This window comes from Aspergillus costaricaensis (assembly GCF_003184835.1).
Source record: "Aspergillus costaricaensis CBS 115574 unplaced genomic scaffold BO79scaffold_6, whole genome shotgun sequence".
Taxonomy (NCBI): domain Eukaryota; kingdom Fungi; phylum Ascomycota; class Eurotiomycetes; order Eurotiales; family Aspergillaceae; genus Aspergillus; species Aspergillus costaricensis.
The window spans coordinates 534,829-553,707 of NW_020291806.1; the positions used below are offsets into that span (position 1 = coordinate 534,829).

General features: G+C 50.5%; 9 protein-coding genes across 9 annotated transcripts; 7 read left to right on the top strand and 2 right to left on the bottom strand.

Moving 5' to 3' along the window:
- Positions 1-428: 428 nt before the first annotated feature.
- On the top strand, positions 429-2,359 carry BO79DRAFT_225733 (AMP dependent ligase/synthetase; the record flags this gene model as incomplete). Its single annotated transcript, XM_025683754.1, has 5 exons — positions 429-495; positions 558-1,121; positions 1,204-1,931; positions 1,992-2,177; positions 2,255-2,359. 5 exons carry the CDS (start codon positions 429-431, stop codon positions 2,357-2,359), a joined length of 1,650 nt encoding a protein of 549 aa, XP_025542758.1.
- A 34-nt stretch (positions 2,360-2,393) lies between these two features.
- Positions 2,394-3,542, bottom strand: BO79DRAFT_278623 (thioesterase family protein; the record flags this gene model as incomplete). Its single annotated transcript, XM_025687922.1, has 3 exons — positions 2,394-3,099; positions 3,153-3,390; positions 3,446-3,542. 3 exons carry the CDS (start codon positions 3,540-3,542, stop codon positions 2,439-2,441), a joined length of 996 nt encoding a protein of 331 aa, XP_025542759.1. The 3' UTR covers positions 2,394-2,438.
- A 245-nt stretch (positions 3,543-3,787) lies between these two features.
- Positions 3,788-5,643, top strand: BO79DRAFT_251996 (cytochrome P450; the record flags this gene model as incomplete). The annotated part of the gene is made up of 5 exons (XM_025685895.1): positions 3,788-4,025; positions 4,092-4,636; positions 4,708-4,778; positions 4,857-5,424; positions 5,512-5,643. 5 exons carry the CDS (start codon positions 3,788-3,790, stop codon positions 5,641-5,643), a joined length of 1,554 nt encoding a protein of 517 aa, XP_025542760.1.
- Positions 5,644-7,426: 1,783 nt separating this feature from the next.
- On the top strand, positions 7,427-8,641 carry BO79DRAFT_214873 (1-aminocyclopropane-1-carboxylate oxidase; the record flags this gene model as incomplete). The annotated part of the gene is made up of 3 exons (XM_025683250.1): positions 7,427-7,713; positions 7,769-7,835; positions 7,898-8,641. 3 exons carry the CDS (start codon positions 7,427-7,429, stop codon positions 8,639-8,641), a joined length of 1,098 nt encoding a protein of 365 aa, XP_025542761.1.
- A 1,285-nt stretch (positions 8,642-9,926) lies between these two features.
- Positions 9,927-10,799, top strand: BO79DRAFT_207624 (carbonyl reductase). The gene has a single exon (XM_025682217.1). The coding sequence runs from the start codon at positions 10,003-10,005 to the stop codon at positions 10,741-10,743; it is 741 nt and encodes a 246-aa protein (XP_025542762.1). The 5' UTR covers positions 9,927-10,002; the 3' UTR covers positions 10,744-10,799.
- Positions 10,800-11,182: 383 nt separating this feature from the next.
- BO79DRAFT_225738 (sterigmatocystin 8-O-methyltransferase precursor) lies at positions 11,183-12,815 on the top strand (the record flags this gene model as incomplete). The annotated part of the gene is made up of 5 exons (XM_025683755.1): positions 11,183-11,685; positions 11,766-11,873; positions 11,947-12,032; positions 12,101-12,213; positions 12,333-12,815. The coding sequence occupies 5 exons, from the start codon at positions 11,183-11,185 to the stop codon at positions 12,813-12,815; spliced, it is 1,293 nt and encodes a 430-aa protein (XP_025542763.1).
- Positions 12,816-13,028: 213 nt separating this feature from the next.
- On the bottom strand, positions 13,029-14,492 carry BO79DRAFT_278626 (uncharacterized protein; the record flags this gene model as incomplete). The annotated part of the gene is made up of 6 exons (XM_025687923.1): positions 13,029-13,069; positions 13,146-13,737; positions 13,809-13,844; positions 13,954-14,101; positions 14,188-14,273; positions 14,334-14,492. The coding sequence occupies 6 exons, from the start codon at positions 14,490-14,492 to the stop codon at positions 13,029-13,031; spliced, it is 1,062 nt and encodes a 353-aa protein (XP_025542764.1).
- Positions 14,493-15,200: 708 nt separating this feature from the next.
- BO79DRAFT_235845 (cytochrome P450) lies at positions 15,201-16,905 on the top strand (the record flags this gene model as incomplete). The annotated part of the gene is made up of 4 exons (XM_025684525.1): positions 15,201-15,725; positions 15,799-16,425; positions 16,501-16,667; positions 16,734-16,905. The coding sequence occupies 4 exons, from the start codon at positions 15,201-15,203 to the stop codon at positions 16,903-16,905; spliced, it is 1,491 nt and encodes a 496-aa protein (XP_025542765.1).
- A 501-nt stretch (positions 16,906-17,406) lies between these two features.
- BO79DRAFT_243546 (uncharacterized protein) lies at positions 17,407-18,714 on the top strand (the record flags this gene model as incomplete). Its single annotated transcript, XM_025685298.1, has 4 exons — positions 17,407-17,456; positions 17,532-17,539; positions 17,601-18,093; positions 18,150-18,714. 4 exons carry the CDS (start codon positions 17,407-17,409, stop codon positions 18,712-18,714), a joined length of 1,116 nt encoding a protein of 371 aa, XP_025542766.1.
- Between the last annotated feature and the right edge of the window lie 165 nt (positions 18,715-18,879).

The window sequence follows — 18,879 nt, forward strand, 5'->3', positions numbered from 1 at the left end:
ATGTTCTTCCGGTCATGAACAGGAGTTAGGGAGCGGCGGTGCACATGGTCAATCACCAACATTGATTAGGCTCCCACCATCAGCTCCCTTCTCTGAAACACGCTAGAAGCTTGAAGCCTGTAGTTTGCCACTGAGACGTGACAGCTGAAACAAGGCACAATAGAGGGGGCGAAGCTTCGGAGTTTAAGATTTGGGGTTTAGTTGCATCCTGGGGAGTTCGGGGCTGGCCGAAATAGGAATGACCATTAGGGCCGGCATTGATTGTGGTGGTCACTCAGTTGGTGCATCGGCCAGGGGCTGAGACACCAGCTGCATGTAAGACTACTCATTCATATTCATGGGGGCTATATGATCATTTGTCCCTGCGAATGCGTCTACACACTTGTACCTTGACTATACAACAACGATAGGCAAAACAAAGGCGTAACATGGCCGTGTATTTGCCCCGGAAGGATTACAACCTCCCGCAACTCGATTTGTTGTCGGTGATATTTGGTATGAACACAACAATGATGATCATCAGAGAAGTGAGATTTCTTTTTTGCTGAGATACGCAGACTCTCCCATTTCCTGGACCGAGGAAGACACCATCCTCCATGCCGAGGCGGACGATCCAAGCAACCAGATCACAAAGGGCCAGGCACGAATCCTTACCAAGCGCGTCGCATACCATCTCCGACATGACTTTGGCGTCGGCCGTACACCATTCACGGATGTGGTAACCGTCATTTCCTCCGGACAGGTCATGTTGCCAGTGCTGTTCTATGGAGTCATCGCTGCCGGGGGCGTTTATTCTTCCGCATCGTTTACATGTACTGCATCGGAGTTAGCTGCTCAGATCAAGCGGGCAAAGAGTAATATTTTGCTCGCCAGCGAAGACTGCTTTGATGTTGCCATTGCTGCCGCTAAGGATTGTGGTATCTCCCTGAGTCGCGTGCTTATATTGCAGAGCATGGGACATCGGAGAGAACTCAGATGTGCAGCCACTGATCGCAACTACCTCCAAGAACCTTGGAGTTCAGACCAAAGGCTGGATTGGGAACGAATTGAAGATCCTGAAACCCTTAAGAATCGGACGATATGTCTGCTGTACAGCAGCGGAACGACCGGGCTTCCGAAGGGTGCGTTCACGAGCGTCGATCCACCCTATATCGTTAATTTGAAAGACCGGTTCAAGGGCTCACTTATTCTTCTGGCAAATAGGGGTGCGATTGTCTCACCAGAATCTGGTCTCCTCCTCACTTCTTCCGTCCATGCTAGATCGAGAATACATTATTCAGAGACGCCACAGCGAGCCTAGCTACGTCTATCGCGGTACGACGCTGGCACATTTACCCACAGCTCATATCGGTGGCTGTCAGGGTTATTTCACCATCGCCGCCATCTCTGGTGTTAAGGTGTACTGGATGCGGAGGTTTGACTTTTCGAAATTCCTCGAATACAACAAAAGGTACCAGATCACCGAGTTCTTCACAGTCCCGCCGATCTATCTCATGATCGCGAAGTCGCCACACGTCACGGACCAGTTCCAAAGTCTACAACGCGCCTTGTCAGGGGCCGCACCTCTGGGGCCACAGTTGCAAGCAGCAGCTGAGAAACGTCTCGGATGCCTCATAACACAAACTTGGGGGCTAACGGAAACCTCCGGAGGCGTGACAATGCTCCCCTGGGACGGCAGCTTGAACGACAACTCTGGCAGTGTGGGAGCCCTAATGCCCAACTGCCGTCTCCGTATCGTGGACGATGACGAGAGGGACGTGGGCGATGGCGAAGAAGGAGAGCTATTAATCTCCGGACCAACTGTAATGCAAGGCTACCACGAAAATCCAGAAGCCACTCAAAACAGCTTTACCCAGGACGGTGCTTGGTACAAGACTGGCGATATCGGCCAGCAACGAGGACAACTGTTGTATATTGTTGATCGGAAGAAGGTAGGTTGACCGTTACAACCAGCGAAGTATTATCTCTACTGACTCTCGTGCTCGGTATAGGAGCTCATCAAGTACAAGGGTCTTCAAGTCGCACCCGCTGAGATTGAGGGTCTGCTATTGTCCCACCCTTTGATCCAGGATGCGGCGGTGGTTGGTGTGACCGATTCGGAGTCTGGAAACGAGTTGCCGCGGGCATATGTGGTTGCGGATCGCGCCCAAATCCCTGGATCAGAGATCCTGAGCTTTGTGAGCTCTCGATTAGCCGCCCATAAGCAACTCAGGGGTGGGGTGGTATATGTGTCCACTATTCCGAAAAGTGGTAGTGGAAAGATACTCAGAAGGGAGCTCAGAAAGATGGCAGCGGAGGCTGGGAGATCCTCGAAGCTCTAAGCCAGGACATCTTTGTCGGGGCCATTATTTTCTCATAGAAGTTGTGTTAGGTTTACGAGAGTGATGAGTAAGGTTGAATCATAGTGACAATATATAATGTCCGTATCTAAATATTCGTTAAATTTTCTCTGCCCGTCCGCCGTTTCTCTCCTTGGGTACAACGAGCACCGATAACTGGCCTATCGCCACCAAATCACCCTCAACATCGCTAATCCGAAGCTCAACATCCATTTTCTTTGATGTAAGCTGCTGGGAACGGGCCTCTTGAAATAACCATCTAACGCCTTCGGCTGGCAATGGCTTGTGCAGCTGTAGTTCTAGTGTCATTGTGGGATACCAAGCAGTCACCCACGTGTCTGCGTCCTCTTTAGTCAACATCATGCCGACCTTTTTGTCCTCCACCTCCATCATCCGGTTCACCATTCCAACCGCACTGTAGGGCGACGGCTGCCCTCGTTCCGCTTTAAAATTATCCGGAATCTGTGGCCAAAGGTCACTGATCATCGGAATACATTCATTTGTCAGACGGTCGTGAGCAATCCGAGGACCTATCCATTCCACAACCTTGGTCTCGCCAAGTCGAGAATTTCGCGGAAGAATGTAGTCGAAATGAGTTCTGACGCGTGAGTAGGGGTCGTGGCTGATTCTACACCGAATCCACGACTCATCTTGAACACTATCTGCGTCGTCGATGACCATTCGAGGAACTGGCTCAGCTTGCCTTCGCTCAATCTCGGGGTCCAGAGCAATCGCCGGAGTTTTATTCCAAGGACCGTATCTAGTTTTGTCTAACATCAGCATCTCCTCGTCTATACATCGGTATTGTCCTACCGTGCGTAGCACAATGCTCGGACTTGGCCATCCTGTACTAGTCGTATATGAAGCAGGCTGGTAAGGGTCCCCTTTTGTATTTCTTCTACTTCAAAGAGCCCAGTTGTATGGATCGCAACGCGCCGCACATACTCCACATGCAGGTTTTGTAGGGTCAAAGGTTTACGAACATCCCAGTCGCTTGAATGCACTCGTGCTGCCTCTGCAAAGAGTGCCGCGATAAAGCCGCCATGGGCCGCTATAGAGCTGGTCAGCCTGTGTTATTTGCCTTCTGATGATCGGGAGATTATCACCCTGTCCATTTGCATACGCTGACTCGAAATATTTTTCGTAGGTATGAGAAGATAAGCGCTTGACTGACAGTGCGTCACGGAGTTTGTTGGTCTCCATTCTAGGTTTGTATGATTTGGATCAGAGCTGAACAGTGTAGAAGTTTGCTCGCAGCTAACCGCAGGATGATGCCTAGTATAGCCGTGCAGATCGGCATGCACTAATCCGTCGTCGGGGCTTTCCGTAATGGGACGATGGCCGGCACAAATCAAAGTGTACTATATCAAGCAGACATCTCGATGTTAGTACCTGAGAGGAATAGACTACACGTTTCGCTCGCAGACACTACCATGGTAGCGCTCAGGATGCAGGACTATTTTTCTCTGGGCCAGATTGGCCAGATTAGCCTATGCGACGCCTCAAGGATCCTTTTCACCCTATTCGGATCCTACGTTGTTCTTCGCTTAATGTACAATCGCTACTTTCACCCTCTTCGTAACTTTCCTGGGCCGATCTGGGGAAGTCTCACGGATTTCTATAAGCTGTACATTGTGGCGCAAAAGGATGCTCACACTCGTGGTATTGAAATGCACAAGAAATATGGTCTGAAACTACCACTACCATAATGTAGTACAGTGCTCAGTGTCACTAATATGTATCAACGAATAGGCCCTATCGTCCGAGTAGCGCCCAATCTCCTGGCCTTCAGCGACCCTCTCCTCCTCCCCGTGGTCTACCATCGTCGCGCCGATAAGACCGAGTTCTACAGCACTGGCATCCTTGGCGACATCCCGCCACCATTCCAAACCCTCAAACACGAGGACCATGCGGCCAAGCGCAAACGCATCGCTCCGTCATTTTCTATGTCCAACCTACGCCGCCTGGAGTCCGACATGGATGTTCGCATTCTTGAGTTCTGTTCCACCCTACGCACCAAGCATGCCAAAACCGGCGACCCGCTGGATTTCGCCGAGTATGCGCAGTGGTTCGTCTATGACCTAGTGACACAGCTGGCATTCGGCTCTCCGGTCGGCTTTGTGCGGGAGACGCGCGACATTGGAGGGCTAATCCATCATTTCCACGATATGGCGCCGTTGGCGGGTTTCATCGCGGCGTTGCCGTGGCTGGCTAATCCGATTTTTCAGAACCCCTTGTTCAAAAAGTATCTGATGCCAAAGCCCGGGGATAGTACTGGGACGGGGCAGATCATGAAGGTGAGAGGGGCACGAGGAAATTGGGCGCATGCAAACAATATAGTTTTACCTTGCTAATGAGGTGCAACCAGTTTCGAGATGACATGCTTGAGCATCGACTTAAAGACCGATTCGCCGAAGGATACGATGATTTCCTCTCCAAGTAGGTGCCCTTCATCTCCCTGCCTTCTCGGCTCATGAAGGCGCTAACCATCTGTTATCCTACTTCGAATGAGCATAGTCTGCTCAAAGCCCGCAACGAGGATGGCAGCCTCATGACCATCGAAGAGATCAAGACCGAATGCTTTGTGCTCATGGTCGCCGCGTCGGATACTACCTCCGCCTTCATCTGCCCCTTCGTGAACTATGTAGTGCAAAACCCACAGATCTACCACTCCCTGATGGAAGAGATTACCACGTACGAGCGAAAAGGCCTGCTGTCGAACCCAGTGGTCAAATATGACGAGACCAATGCGATGCCCTACTTCATGGCCTGTGTCAAGGAAACGCTGCGCTACTCGCCTTCCACCCCCATGATCATGCCCCGCTACATAGCCAAGGATGGGATCAAGGTGCTGAATGATACGTATATCCCCGGCGGAACGGAAATGGGCGCCAACCCATATGTGGTTCATCGTGACACGAAGATCTATGGCCACGATGCGCACTTGTTCCGGCCTGAGAGATGGTTGGAGGATGAGGCACGATCAAAAGAGATGGACAAGTATCTTATGAGTTTTGGGTATGGGTCACGCGTATGTTTGGGGAAGAACATCGCTCAGCTGGAGACTCAAAAACTGTGCTGCCAGGTATGTGGTCGGCCCTGCTTGTCTCATACTTCTTCCTTCTGTGTGCCCTTCACCCTGGAATTTCAGTCGGTCTAACTTGAAGCGCAGCTGTTCCGTGACTTTACGATTGACATCGTAGATCGCAACAATCCTTGGGAGGCGAATAACTTGGCCATCATGGTCTTTGCTAAGCAGTTTCTTCGGATCAGTGAGCGCACAGCTACCTCGGTATCCATTTGAAGCTTTTCCTTGGGATGCGGTTTGACCATTTGAACTCACTAGTAGTTCTAAGACGTGACGAAGAAACAGATGATTGATTACTTTGCCAGGCTTCTCTTTTTAGCGCACATGCTGTTCATACACCCTTGAGGCAGAGAGAGAAGACATGACAGAATTTTTCCATAACCTTAGACTCACAGGCACTTTTGTCTACGCTTCCAGTAGACATGCGCTGATAGTGATAAGTATTTGGATTTAGATTACGAGCATAGTGTAACTCCTCACAACGCGGTGTCATTTCTGAGACTTGGGCTAACACGCATTCAAAGCAAAGATTACGGGTCAGGGCATAAATTGGCATAACATTGAATGGCATAATAATGCAGAAATTGGTTGAGCAAAATAGAATCGGACTTTCCCTTTCTGCTCGGCCCGAGCCTTATTAGGCTTAGCCGATAAACGGCCCGTACTGGAGTGCAAGAGAGATAATGGCCAAATTAATGTATTTACAAATAATTATCCCTTGAAGTAAATGTTCGCTGTGAAATTATCCTAACTAACTAGTCGTAGTGGATACCCGTAAGATACTATATTCAAGTAAATATATGCATAGAGCTATAACAATTACCGACTAGCTTGATGTGCTGGACAGATTTGAAAGCCGGCATTAAATATATTATACAATCACTCTTCCATCCAATACCAAACCACCTCAAGGACCAGGTGAGGTGGCTGAAGCACAACAATGGCCTCCATCAACGAAGTTATCACATCCAGGGTTTTCACATTTGGTCCCTTGACGTAATGCGAGCCCGACGAATTGGAGACAGAGTGGACGTTAGAAGCGTACATATTAACAGTTTTGCAAGGCCTTCGTTTGAGGGTGTCTTTGGCGGGTACAAGGAGAGCGGCCTTGGAGTTGAGTTCGTTGAACAGGGGTTGCTGCAGTACTGCAACCCGATGTCAACATATTTGCATTGTGATCTACCTTAAACATAGAGTCAATACTAACTACCAATTCACGGTGGAACGATGCTTGAAGTTTGATTGAATCATTCGATGAACTTGAAATTTGTCTACTGACCTGTGACTTAGTCTTCGCTGAATGAGAAGCAATATGTTAAGTAGCAACCTTAAACAGCTCTGGCGGCCGCAAATGTTTTCTAAAATCTCTCTCTGAAGTAAAACGCACTCAATAAAAGCATCAGTGTCTTCCCAGGTAGTTTTATTCATTTAGTCTCCCACTTGGGCTCTCAGTCTCAATACCAGTTGCTGCAGCCTCCTGTACAACCTTTTGGTGGCTTGTATCGGAAAACACTCATGTCTTGTCTAATAAAAATAGGTAGGGTTATACGGAGTGCCTGGAATTTTTTCTCCACCTATACTACTTTCACGAAGCCATCTTGTTGGCTTTCGATATCAATACATACCTGGAGAGGGTACATGGCACCGTGATGCACTATCTAAACATGAGAAAATCTGTTCCCGTTTCCTCCATTTTAAAGAAGATATGGGAATGTTGATCTATTTCAATTTCCGCACATGGCCGTACGACGCAATGCAACAAATGTCTTCGATTTCACCGGCCCTCGGTCCTTCCTACTCTGGATGTGACCGGACAAAGCCCCATACGGCAAACCCCTAAACCTGCGGATGTGCATAGCGAATCAAGGCATGTCAGACAATCTGTCTCACTTTTAAGAAGCGTTCAGTCCAAGCGAAACAATAAGAAACTCTTATCACATGCCCTTATGGTACTGTGGATTTCTTATCTTTGAAACCATATTAAAGATTGTCACATAATATGGACAAACAAGCCTTCCAAGAAGAACCTCCGTTTCCCGAGGGCCTCAACCTAGCGCAACTTGAAGTCATCGACTACGATAAACTAGTCAATGGCCCTGATTCTGACGAAGCCAGGCGTCTATTTGAGGCCTGCAAGCATTATGGGTTCTTTTACCTGAAGCTGGACCACAGTGAGAAGGGCCAGCAGCTACTCGACCTCGTCAAAGAGACCTTCACTCTGCAGAAGAAGGTCTTTGACCTGCCTGCCGAGGAGAAACGTCCTTACGATACGGGCCAGTTTTTAGGGTACGTGCCCCTATAGCCCTATGTGACCTTCTTAGACCTCTCACCAGATGCACAGATACACTGCCCCTGGCGGAACAGTCATTGACCGTAACGGCACTCGAGACCGCATGGAAGTATGGAATGTAAGTCGACAGGTAATTCCAGGAACAATAGCAACTGTCTCACATGCCATCTCTACTCTTAGCTCGGGAAAGACGATATAATGCAGCCCGGCTACAGTGTACCCAAGCCGCCTCTCTTGCTTGACAGTCAAAAAACCCTCCAGACCTTCACGCAGAGCTGCCATGAAGTTGCTTTGACCATCCTGGCCGCCCTGGAATCGCTCCTCGACCTCCCAAAGGGCACATTCGCCGACTTGCACCGACTTTCCGCCGAGTCCGGAGACCACGTCCGGTTCCTGAAGGTTCCTCCTCAGCCAGACACGGACCGCCGCACCGCACTGGGTGAGCACACTGACTTCGGCAGCATCACGGTTCTCTTCAACCGTCTGTCGGGATTGCGTGTGGTCGAGCCTGGCCGTCAGTACGGCGAGAACGACTGGGACGAATGGCCGTGGGTACAGCCACGACCCGGTCATGCGATCATCAATCTGGGCGATGCGTTGGTGAAGTTCACAAACGGCCTCTTTCGCTCGAATGTGCACCGCGTGGACCCTCCCTTGGGCACTCAGAAGCTCGTGGATCGGTACTCCCTCATTTACTTCTCCAGACCGCGCGACGATGTAGTGCTGAAGCGCCTGCCTGGCAGTGGGGTTATTCCACCGTTAGCAGATGGAGTTGTGGAGGAAGAGCTCACGAGCAAGGAGTGGATCGAGCGACGTGCAGCTGGGAAGCGTCACGGCAAGTTCAAGGGCCCGGAGCACTGGGACCGTATGAGTGGCACGGAAAGTGCCAGCAAGGCCAAGGCTTCTCCTATCGTTGTAGTCTAGCTTGCTTGCTCCATTGCTTGTGTGTAGGGGGCTCGTAAATTTGTCTTGTCCCATTTTGCAATCGGTGATATGATATGATGTTTTGTGGGCGGTACGGTGCCAGACCCGAACCGCAGAATGTGAAGATTGTCATCATTGGAAATTCTATTCGGTCCGAGTCGAGTGTCAGAGGGGTGGTTATGCGAATACCGAGTAGATACTTAAGTTGAGCAGATAAATGTCTTCAGTTTGAACTTCTAATTTGTCGACGGTCCTACGAGTTACGAGTAGATACTGCCAATTCATTCTTGGAAACATGATGCAGAATACTCCAACACTTCTGTCCTGGAGTGAAGCTAGAGGACTGATAGAATAGACGGACTATCCGCGTAAAAATAATGTATGTGTAGATAATATCAAGAGCATTTAGGTATAGCGACCTTCCCAATCATGGGTCGAGCACCATCAATCAAATAATTCGGCCTTCAAACGCCCTCTTCAACTCTATGCAAAGTAATTATTTTCTTCTCTCTCCTTTTCAAAACTAAGGACATGAGAATAACCTTGCTCTGGCTAACGATTTTTTCAAACTCACCTCAGCGCTAATGCATTGTGCCCTGATTCTGGAGTGCGTGGCGGCTAGTGACCGGCCCGTAATTCGAGTAAAGGAAGAGAAAAGTACTAGTAGGGGACTGAAAGTGCAGGGGGGTTTGACACTGCCTTCTGTTGTGGTGAGCGGAAGCGACGGGCTGAACTAAAAGAGAAATAGCCGGGAAGAGTAATCAGAGACAGACATAGGCAAGGGAGGGGCAGAAGGTGCTGTCGTGGTACTCTGTGAAGTAAAAGTAGCCGAACCCATCAGGGATCAAAGGCTCGAACCCTGATCACGGAAGCTTGGGAAGCTTTTATCATCAACAAGCTTTTTTGTTAAACAAAGCAGGTGGGCTGATGGATCAGAAACCTACAATAATAGGAATATTGATAGTAAGCGCTAACCTCAGTATTTGTCCTAATTGGATGATTGAAGCTGACGTTGCCCGCGGGAGTTCGGGGACGGAGTCAGGCAATCGGGGTATTGGATTATGGGGGGCCTTGATTACATCTTCTTTGTATTGATGTGATGTTTGATGGTAAAGTACCGGGTTTTAACTGTGCATAGCTCGTCGTTAATGCCGATAGCTCCGTCCTCGCCGACGCCCTTTTTCGCCTTCCCCGAGTCGTTGGAATTTGCTTGCCCTATCAGCCCCCCCCTTGAAGGACCCTTCCCCTCCTTCTCCTCTTCCACATTCTTTTTCAAATCAATGAATCGCTTCCCCGCCTTTCCTGCCCTCAGAAGACTGTCTCACATTGCCTCAACCCTTTCTTCATCTAGGCTGCACAAAATGGCTTCTCCTGACAGCACAATCGTCCTTATCACCGGCGCCAACCAGGGGCTCGGCTTCGAGGTCGCCAAAAAGCTGGCTACCGACCACCCGGGCTACCACGTGCTCATGGGCTACCGCGATGCCGCCAAGGGTGAAGAAGCTATTGCCAAGCTCAAAAGCCAAGGATTGACCGTCGACGGAGTGATCATCGACGTGACCGATGACACCTCCATTCAGTCGGCTGCCAAACAGGTGGCAGACCAGTTCGGTCGATTGGACGTCCTCATCAACAACGCCGGTGTGATCACCGAGGGCCGCTTGCCCGAAGGCACCTCCCTCCGCCAAACCTGGCAAGCGGGCTTTGACATCAATACCACGGGTCAAGTCGTCACTACGGAAGCCTTTATCCCTCTGCTGGAGAAGGCCGCTGTGCCGCGGATTGTCTTTGTATCCTCAGCCTTGGGGTCGTGCACCGGCCGGTTGGACCCCAAGGATCAATTTGCTGCCTTTCAATTCCCTGCCTACCGCAGCTCCAAGGCGGCGCTCAATATGATCGCCTGTCATTACGCCAATCTTTATGGGCCCAAGGGATGGAAAGTTAACGCGAGCGACCCGGGATTCTGCGCCACCAACTTCAACCGTTTCCGCGGCTGGGGCACCCCGGAGAGTGGTGCACTGCAGACGGTTCACCTCGCAACTTTGGATAAGGATGGACCAAATGGTACCTTTAGCAACACCGATGGGCCACTGGGATGGTAGTGTCGCTGTGTATTAATGGGACTACTTTGTTGGGCATATTAACGAATTGGATACGGTTACTGCAGCTGAATGAACCTAGATTGTACACTGCGTAACTAAAACCGTATCCAACGACAGGTATCCTGCTCAAATGAGAGTCAAAGATAGATTCTCAGAGAACGGTCACTTAAGCAGTACAATAACACGACTACGTAACTGCATGAGAGGTAGAATCCCTGTTGTTGCTTTCGCCGAACTTGCCCTCTTCATCCGACCCCCCTTCGGCCATTACCACTTCGACAATATCCCGAATGCGCAATATGCCCATCACCCATTCAGACAAGCAACAGAAGTATCTATAATACCCATTACTCCCCGAACAGTAGTCGACATTCCCCCATCCACATTCCTGCCTTCGAATCCAACAGTCTTCCCATCAGAAGAAGTTTACTCGTCCACAATGACCACCCCAGCGCCAACCCTCCTCTCCCTTGCCACGACTATCAACACCCTCACCCAAGCCATCATCATTAAACTCACCATGCACAATGTTCCCGAACCCACCTTTACCAGCTCCACAAACCACCCCCTCTGGCAAGACCCCACGCTAGACCTCAACACCACCAAAGCCCGACTTGTGGATGCGGCCACCAGCCTCACCCGCCTTGTTGCAGGACCTCTGACCTTCCACCGCGAGGTTTTCGGCAGTCACTTCGACCTGGCCGCGCTGCAAGTCATGCTTGAGCACAGGGTGTATGACCAGATCCCGCTCGGCGGCGGTTGCATGACACTGTCAGAGCTCGGCGAGCGCGTGCGACTGGATCCGGCCAAGTTAGCGCGTATGCTACGGTTGCTGGCGACGCTGAATATTGCGGAGGAGGTCGATGATGGGGTGTTTCGCCATACTGCCTTTTCGGAGGTATTGGTCCGGGATCGCGAGTTGCGGGCACAGGTGGAGATGCAGTATGTCCCCCTCTCCCACTTCTCTCTAGAGTGAACTCCTTCGTAAAGAGATCGTTTTCCGCTTTATTACTGATGATAAGGCGGGATGGTAGATTGGATGAGATGCACAAAGCGAGCGTCGAGACATCAAATTACTTCAAGGAGTATCCGGCTGCCGAAGAGAGTCATCTGTCGCCGTTCAAATATCGGTAGGGCATGCACCACTCCAAAATTTAAACATGGATTTCAAAGCCACAACCAAACTGATTATATTACATACAGCTGGGGCACCCCTTTTTACGAGTGGTATGAGAACAACCCGGAAAAGGGGGTTCGATTCGCCCTCGCTCAAGAGGGGATTGCCAAGTGTACGTACCGCGGCCACCCACACAATGCTTTGCTGTCTCTTGCAATACTTCTGACATTACCCTTTTAGTGGATCGATCCTCCGCCGCCCTTGTCGAATGGATCAAAACTAGTGGCCACCCCGAAGGCCGACTCATTGACGTGGGCGGGGGCAGCGGCCATGTCGCCCTCGAACTCGCCAAGGTATGATCTTGATCTATCCAGTTGTGTCTCTACCTTCTCCCCCATCCATACTCTCTCTTTCTTCCTCTCTCTTTCTCCCTCTCTCTGCCTACCAAACCAAACACTGAATATCCAAACAGCAATTCCCAACATGGTCCTTCACAGTCCAAGACATCTCGGAAACCATGTTTTCAGAAAACTCCCAATACGCCGACCCGAGTCTGCTCTCTCGTGTCGGATTCAGCCAGCACGACTTCTTCCAACCACAGCCGGTCGTCCCGGAGGACGTGAAGGCATGGTACATCCGCTCGTGCTTGCATAATTGGGGCGACGACGACTGTGTACGCGTGCTGCGGCAATTCGCACCAGCTCTGGAGGCGCGCCCGGAGTGCTCGGTGCTGATCAATGAGAGCATTGTGCCGGCTCGGGGTACGGTGCCGCTGCGCGAGGAACATCTCGTTCGTCAGGTGGATGTGGCGATGATGGTGATTGCGAACAGTAAGCAGCGGAGTGAGCAGGATTTTCGGGATTTGATCTTGAAGGCAGATGGGCGATATGAGGTGGTGAGGGTTATTCGGTTGCCGGGGACGATGGGGGTGATTGAGTTCAGGTTGAGGAAGTAGGGTTTTCGAAATACCGTAAGAGAGAAGATATGGTAGGTTGATTTTGATGAGTACTTGGTCTGTTTACTTGATTGGTTCTTTGTCGTATTACAGTCAACAAGCATGGGATTTCATATCGTAGCTATTGTAAAGTAGAAGGAAAAGCCCCTACTACACACACCAACGATCTACCACTCTCTGTTTTATCCGCACACCACAACACCACCCTTAACCTTAGAAAATCGCCATCGCATTCGCCTGCGAACTAACCCCACCTACACCCATTAACTAGTTAGCAAACACACCCTGCATCCAACACAGCAAATTCAGCGATTCCGGTAACTTACTCACCTTCGACATTGGCCGGCGCACTCGTCATGAAGAAAGTCCACCTACCCAACTGGCGACACAACGCAGCCACGCGCTCCAGATCCCACATTTCCCCAATCGGCATCCCCCACAATGCCAACACATACTCATGTAGGAAGTACTCTTCCTGGGGTGGCCAGCGCTCGAACGCCGGCGCATCCCCTCCCACCGCCGCGAAGTAGCAATCATGCAGCCAGTCCAGCATCGCCGCCTCCTGCTTGAGCCCCGCATACTCAGTTTTCTCGTTCTGAAGAATATCGGCCCTATTCTCTGGAGACATCTGATTATACCTGGCCACGAACCCTGAGCGGATCATCAGGGTCGTGCCCACGGAGATATCCCCGCCTTGGGAGACGGGTAGGATGTTGATCCCCTGGCTGTGGCCGCAGGCCTGGAGGTCGGTGAAGGAAATGGCGCTGCCTTGGTAGGGGTCGTAGGTGAGGCCATGGGTCTGGGCGTAGGTGTAGAAGTCTAGGAGGAGGCAGCGGCCAGCGATGCCGCCGTGGGTGGCGGACCAGTGGTGGATGCTGTTGTTTAGGGTTGGGGTCGAGCCTGTGATGTCGGTGGCGGTTGTCTATGTTTTTTCACTTTTGTTTAGTGGGATTGGTTTGATTGATTGGGTGTGGTTGGACATGATGTACGTACACTGTTATAAAACAGTCCCGAGGAAAGGTGTGAAAACTAGTAGTTATGTTAGAAACTGAGTGATGGGGTCTTCACGAAAGGAATAGAATGGGATGAAATAAAGCTTGAACTACACAGTACTGCTACAGAAGAGATTCTCACTTACATGCCGGAATCCATCCCACTGCGTGCCGCTCTGTGTGTTCAATGACTCGTACAGATCATCGTAGATGAGGTTTTCTTGTAAGGGCTTGATCTTGTGCACAAAGCCTGCTCGACCAAATGCAGGGGGGTTGGGTACACCTAGGGGAAGACTATAGGAGCCCAGGTATAATAAGTAAGTACATGTCAATGAACTGGGATGAGCGGTTCTGCGGAGAGGTAATATAATATCACCCACTCTAGCCGGATCATTTGGCCAGTCTTGATCTCTGAAGAGGCCGCATCTTTGACACGTGTGGGCGTTAACAAGTTTAGCCGTCCAATCTGGTAATAAATTAATTGAAATCAGAAACCATTTCGCACCGACTGAAGAAAGTATCCTACCTGATCATTCTCTCCCCATACCCACGCAGCATCTTTGGGAGCACCAGGTATATGAGGCAGGTCCTTTCTGGAGGGGAAGATTGAGCAATTGGGATCCCAGGGAATTCGATCTGCTGACTGGACTGCACCATCCTGATCTTGATACTGGGAGAAGGACATATTGACTTCGGAGCGCGATCGGACCGAATAATTTCATTCCGTCTTGGGATGATGGATCCTTACTTGTTCGTTATATAGTTTTACTTGATTCGGCGGTGCTTTAGGGTCACCGGTAACTACTCAAGCTCCCAGTTCGGGATTACTGAATGTATACTAGTTGATTATGTCCACGAAAGCCGAATACATATACCACGCCAGAACTTGCTTTTCCTTCTAGCTTTTCATGACTGTGTCATTCATTTCATCCCTGGATATCATTTATCAGGTCAGGGTAACACAACCAGGGCGCCCTATTACCGTACTGGGATGGCCCGATGCTGGCTAACCCTTTCGGAGAGGCTCCGCGGCTAGACCGAATGCAGAATGCCCGGCCATGAAGGCCTCGATGTTATGCTTATTTCAGCTGGGAAATCATGGTATAGACATGATTAGAATCAAATTTCCTATTTGAGAGAGTGATACGTCCGCCCCATCCTTTCCTTTTGTGGACTCATTGCTACTAGCTAATACGCTGGATCCTGCCACAAAACCTGTCGGGGCAAGTCACAGCCTTGGGGAGGCACCATGGCTGTCTCCAGCTTGCATGGGTTGTATATGCTAGGAAGTAATGTCGCTGCATCATTGTGGTCCAACCCCCTATACGCGATTAGCCCAGTTCTCATCGCGGTATGTAGTACTGCACTTCCATCCTGGTCTCTCACCTACACCATGTCTAATCAATCCCCACTAAACCCTACCATCCAGCTCCCCACCTATTTCACTGCCCTCGCTCTATACAACCTCTACTTCCACCCGCTCTCCAACTACCCAGGCCCTAAATACGCCGCTGTCTTCCCCCTCTGGTATGCCTACGCTCTCCTCCGCGGTAACTTCCACGAGGACATGCGCCACCTCCATGCCCATTACGGCTCCGTCGTACGCTATGCCCCCAACGAACTCTCCTACACTGACCCGCGTGCCTGGACGTCCATCTACAGCGGGCGTCCCACTGGCACTGAATTCCCCGAACTGGGAAAAGACCCCACTTTCTATGCGGGCTTTGCTTCAGGCAACAAGAGCATCACCACCGCAGGCTTCCACGACCACAACCGCTTCCGAAAGAAGCTGGCCCCCGCGTTTGCAGAAAAGTCAATCCGCGAGCAAGAACCCATCATCAAGGGGTATGTGGACTTGTTCGTGCAGCAGTTGGGGCAGCGCGCGGGCGAAGTGGTGGACATGAGCGCTTGGTTCAATGTGAGTTTCCGCGCAGCAGCGGAAAAACGAATAAAACCCCCTCTTGTTACTTGTTCTCTATCATGTTAATCAGTTAAGGAAACAGTTCTGCACCTTCGACATCATCGGTGACCTAGGCTTCGGTGAGCCCTTCGGTTGTCTCAAACGAGGCGCGTATGACGACTGGGTGCGCTTAATCTTCCTCGCTCTCAAAACGAGCATGCTCATACAGATCAGCGCGCGGTTCCCATGTTTGCAGTCCCTTCTGCTGTGGTACCTGCTGCCGGCGGAGCTGGCGCGCAAGCGACTGGCGCATATCGCCAAGACGACCGAGAAGGTGATGCGCCGACTGGGCAGAGAGACGGATCGCAAGGACTTCATGCAGTATTTGTCGACGGGGGCGCCGGAGTTGTCGTTTGACGAGTTATCGAATAACTCGTCCACGTTGATTGTGGCGGGGAGTGAGACTAGTGCGACCTCGTTGGCGGCGGTGACTTTTTACTTGCTGAAGAATCCCGAGAAGATGCGCAAGCTGAGAAAAGAGATTGAGACAGCCTTCAGCATGGAGGAGGAGATCTCAATCCAGTCCGTGGCTGGCTTGAAGTACCTGACTGCGTGTTTGGAGGAGGGATGGAGATTGTATCCGCCAATTCCCTCGGGGTTGCCACGACAGGTGCCCGGGGAGGGGTTTGGAATTGCTGGCCGATGGGTTCCAGGCGGGGTGCGTCTTGAATATAGTCCATTCTACTTTTGATTATTGAAGATGAGAGCTGCGCACTGACTGAAGACCAACTAGGCCGCCGTATCCGTTCATAGCTGGGCAACGTCGAGGTCACCCAAGAACTTTCGCAACCCGGACGAATTTATTCCGGAAAGATGGTTGGGCGATCCAGCATACAAGGACGATAACTTGCAGTCAGTCCAGGTGTTTCATGTTGGACCTCGGAATTGCATTGGAAAGAGGTATACTTTCCCTTGTCTTCATAGCTGATTGTATGTCTAGGTCGTCGACTGACAACGCTTTTTTAGTCTGGCGTATGCCGAAATGCGTCTGATTCTTGCTCGTCTACTTTTTCGGTTTGATCTGCAGCTCATGCCACATAGCTCCAACTGGGCGGAGCAGATGTCGTACATGGTCTGGGAACGAGGGCCATTGGATGTCCGCGTGACAGAGAGAAGGACTGCTTCGGATAGATTGTAGAGTAGGGAGTGCTATGTATAGAATGGAAGGGACTCACCAGTCAAGCATATTCCATTCCCTAGGGTTGGAGGATACACGTCATGGCTCGTTTTAGAAACGGTAGGCGAGGTTTCATGTTAGTAGGCGTTAGAAAGAACTTGGCCCCAAATCACGTGATGGGTAAAGAAATACCGCATCCCAGCAAAAATACTAGTGCCGTTTATTGTCTACTGCGTATTGAAACACACCACCTCTATAGCAAGCAACTAAGATAAGAGCAGCAAAACTAACTGCAACAAGAATGAAATATGAAGTTATCACTATTACAGTACTGACTTAGCTCGGCTAACTAATTAACTACGTCTTGGTGGTGTCAAAGATACCCCGCTCAAGCACTTCCATATAAGGACGTCAGTTCCCCGTAACCTAAGTCCACTGACAATCTTCTTCTATACACTCCATTTCTTATCCCGACGCGATTTGCTTATAGCTTTAAATTACTCAACCAAGATATCCGTTACCATGAACGACCCCTTGAAACAGTATCTAAAATTCTCCGATGCGGACCGACAGTGTGTATCCCTCGTATTATTACAGCCCATCAGAAAGATACTGACATAAGGGATCGGAAAGCCCACATACTCCAGCGCTGGAGGTAACTCTAACTGCACCCGGAAACTTCTATACTGAAAGCTCGAATTTGAATCTCGTTACAGTGACTATCACGAGATCCAAGGAGCATCAGGAATCCAAGCCATGCTACTTCTACTGGTCCCCCAGCACCGATGAAGGATTCAGGGTCTTTCGTGACTCGCCCAGTGAGGGCCTAATGGAGGTGGAGGTGGAGTCAGATTGCTCCTCACCAATAACGCGGCAATCAACCCCTCTTCACCTCTGGTACTTGGGTGCGGATGATGAAGCCGTGTCGTGGGATATCCCTCTTGGCGAGAATCTATCTCGATCCGTTATAAAAAGTGAATGGATCACATACGAGCTCTTCTGGCCCGGAGGTGAGGTTCATTTTTGGGATTGGGGATCGAAGGATACAAGTAAAGAAACGTTGGAAATCACGGAGCTGGAGGCGAACTCGACCCCGATGACACTGCCTGGAGGCGCACGATGCTCTTTCAGATTGATCGAAGGTAGTGCGCCGCCACCGCGGCCAAGGCGTTCAAGTTCTCCTGTGCTCGAAGTGGATCCTGACACTCTGTGAGTACTTCTCTGCTCATTTTGTGTGTAGTAGTAGAATGCTAACATCAGCTAAGTGCCCCAGGCGTACCGATTCTTACCCTCGAGATCGAAGCACCGCCGACATGGAGAACCCAGGAAAGCTGGCCTTTGACCTGGAAGCTTACCTACCATGGGGTATCAGGAGACGAGACCCCCCGACCGATTACCTTCTCAGTCAATGACTTGTATGCTTGGAAGGCATCTTGCTTCTATCGGCGTAGTCCGGAAACGGGAGAGTGGAACTCCTGGCGCAGTTATTCTACGGCCGGATACGCTGTGTTCGAGGAAGAAGATGTTCCGTGCGCAGTGGGTACAAGCGACGGTTTTATGTCACTACAGCCCAACGAGACCTGGACTGAAGTGCGAGAGCTTGAGACTATGATTGATCTACCAGAAGATGCTCGAGATGGAGAGGTCTTGCGACACCTGTTCAAAGGATGCAGGTTAAGTTGGTGGGACTGGGGAACAAAGGAAGATCATATAGATACCATTGTATCAGTCATCGGATTCGGCGTGATTACAAGTCCACCCGATAATGATGGACGGCCAGAGGTGGTGATACCAGCTTCCGATATGGTAGAGTTCACAGTTGTGAACTAAAGGTTAAGACAATTGATTGTTCCATTAATGACTTAGCGTCGGGTATGATATAGCCATGGTACCCCCTTCGAGTCGCTAATAGTACTAGCCGGTAGAAGGAGAAGCTCCCTTCTCTAGCTATTGGGATTTGTCTATATAGGATTACCTAACGATTGAGTCGGAATG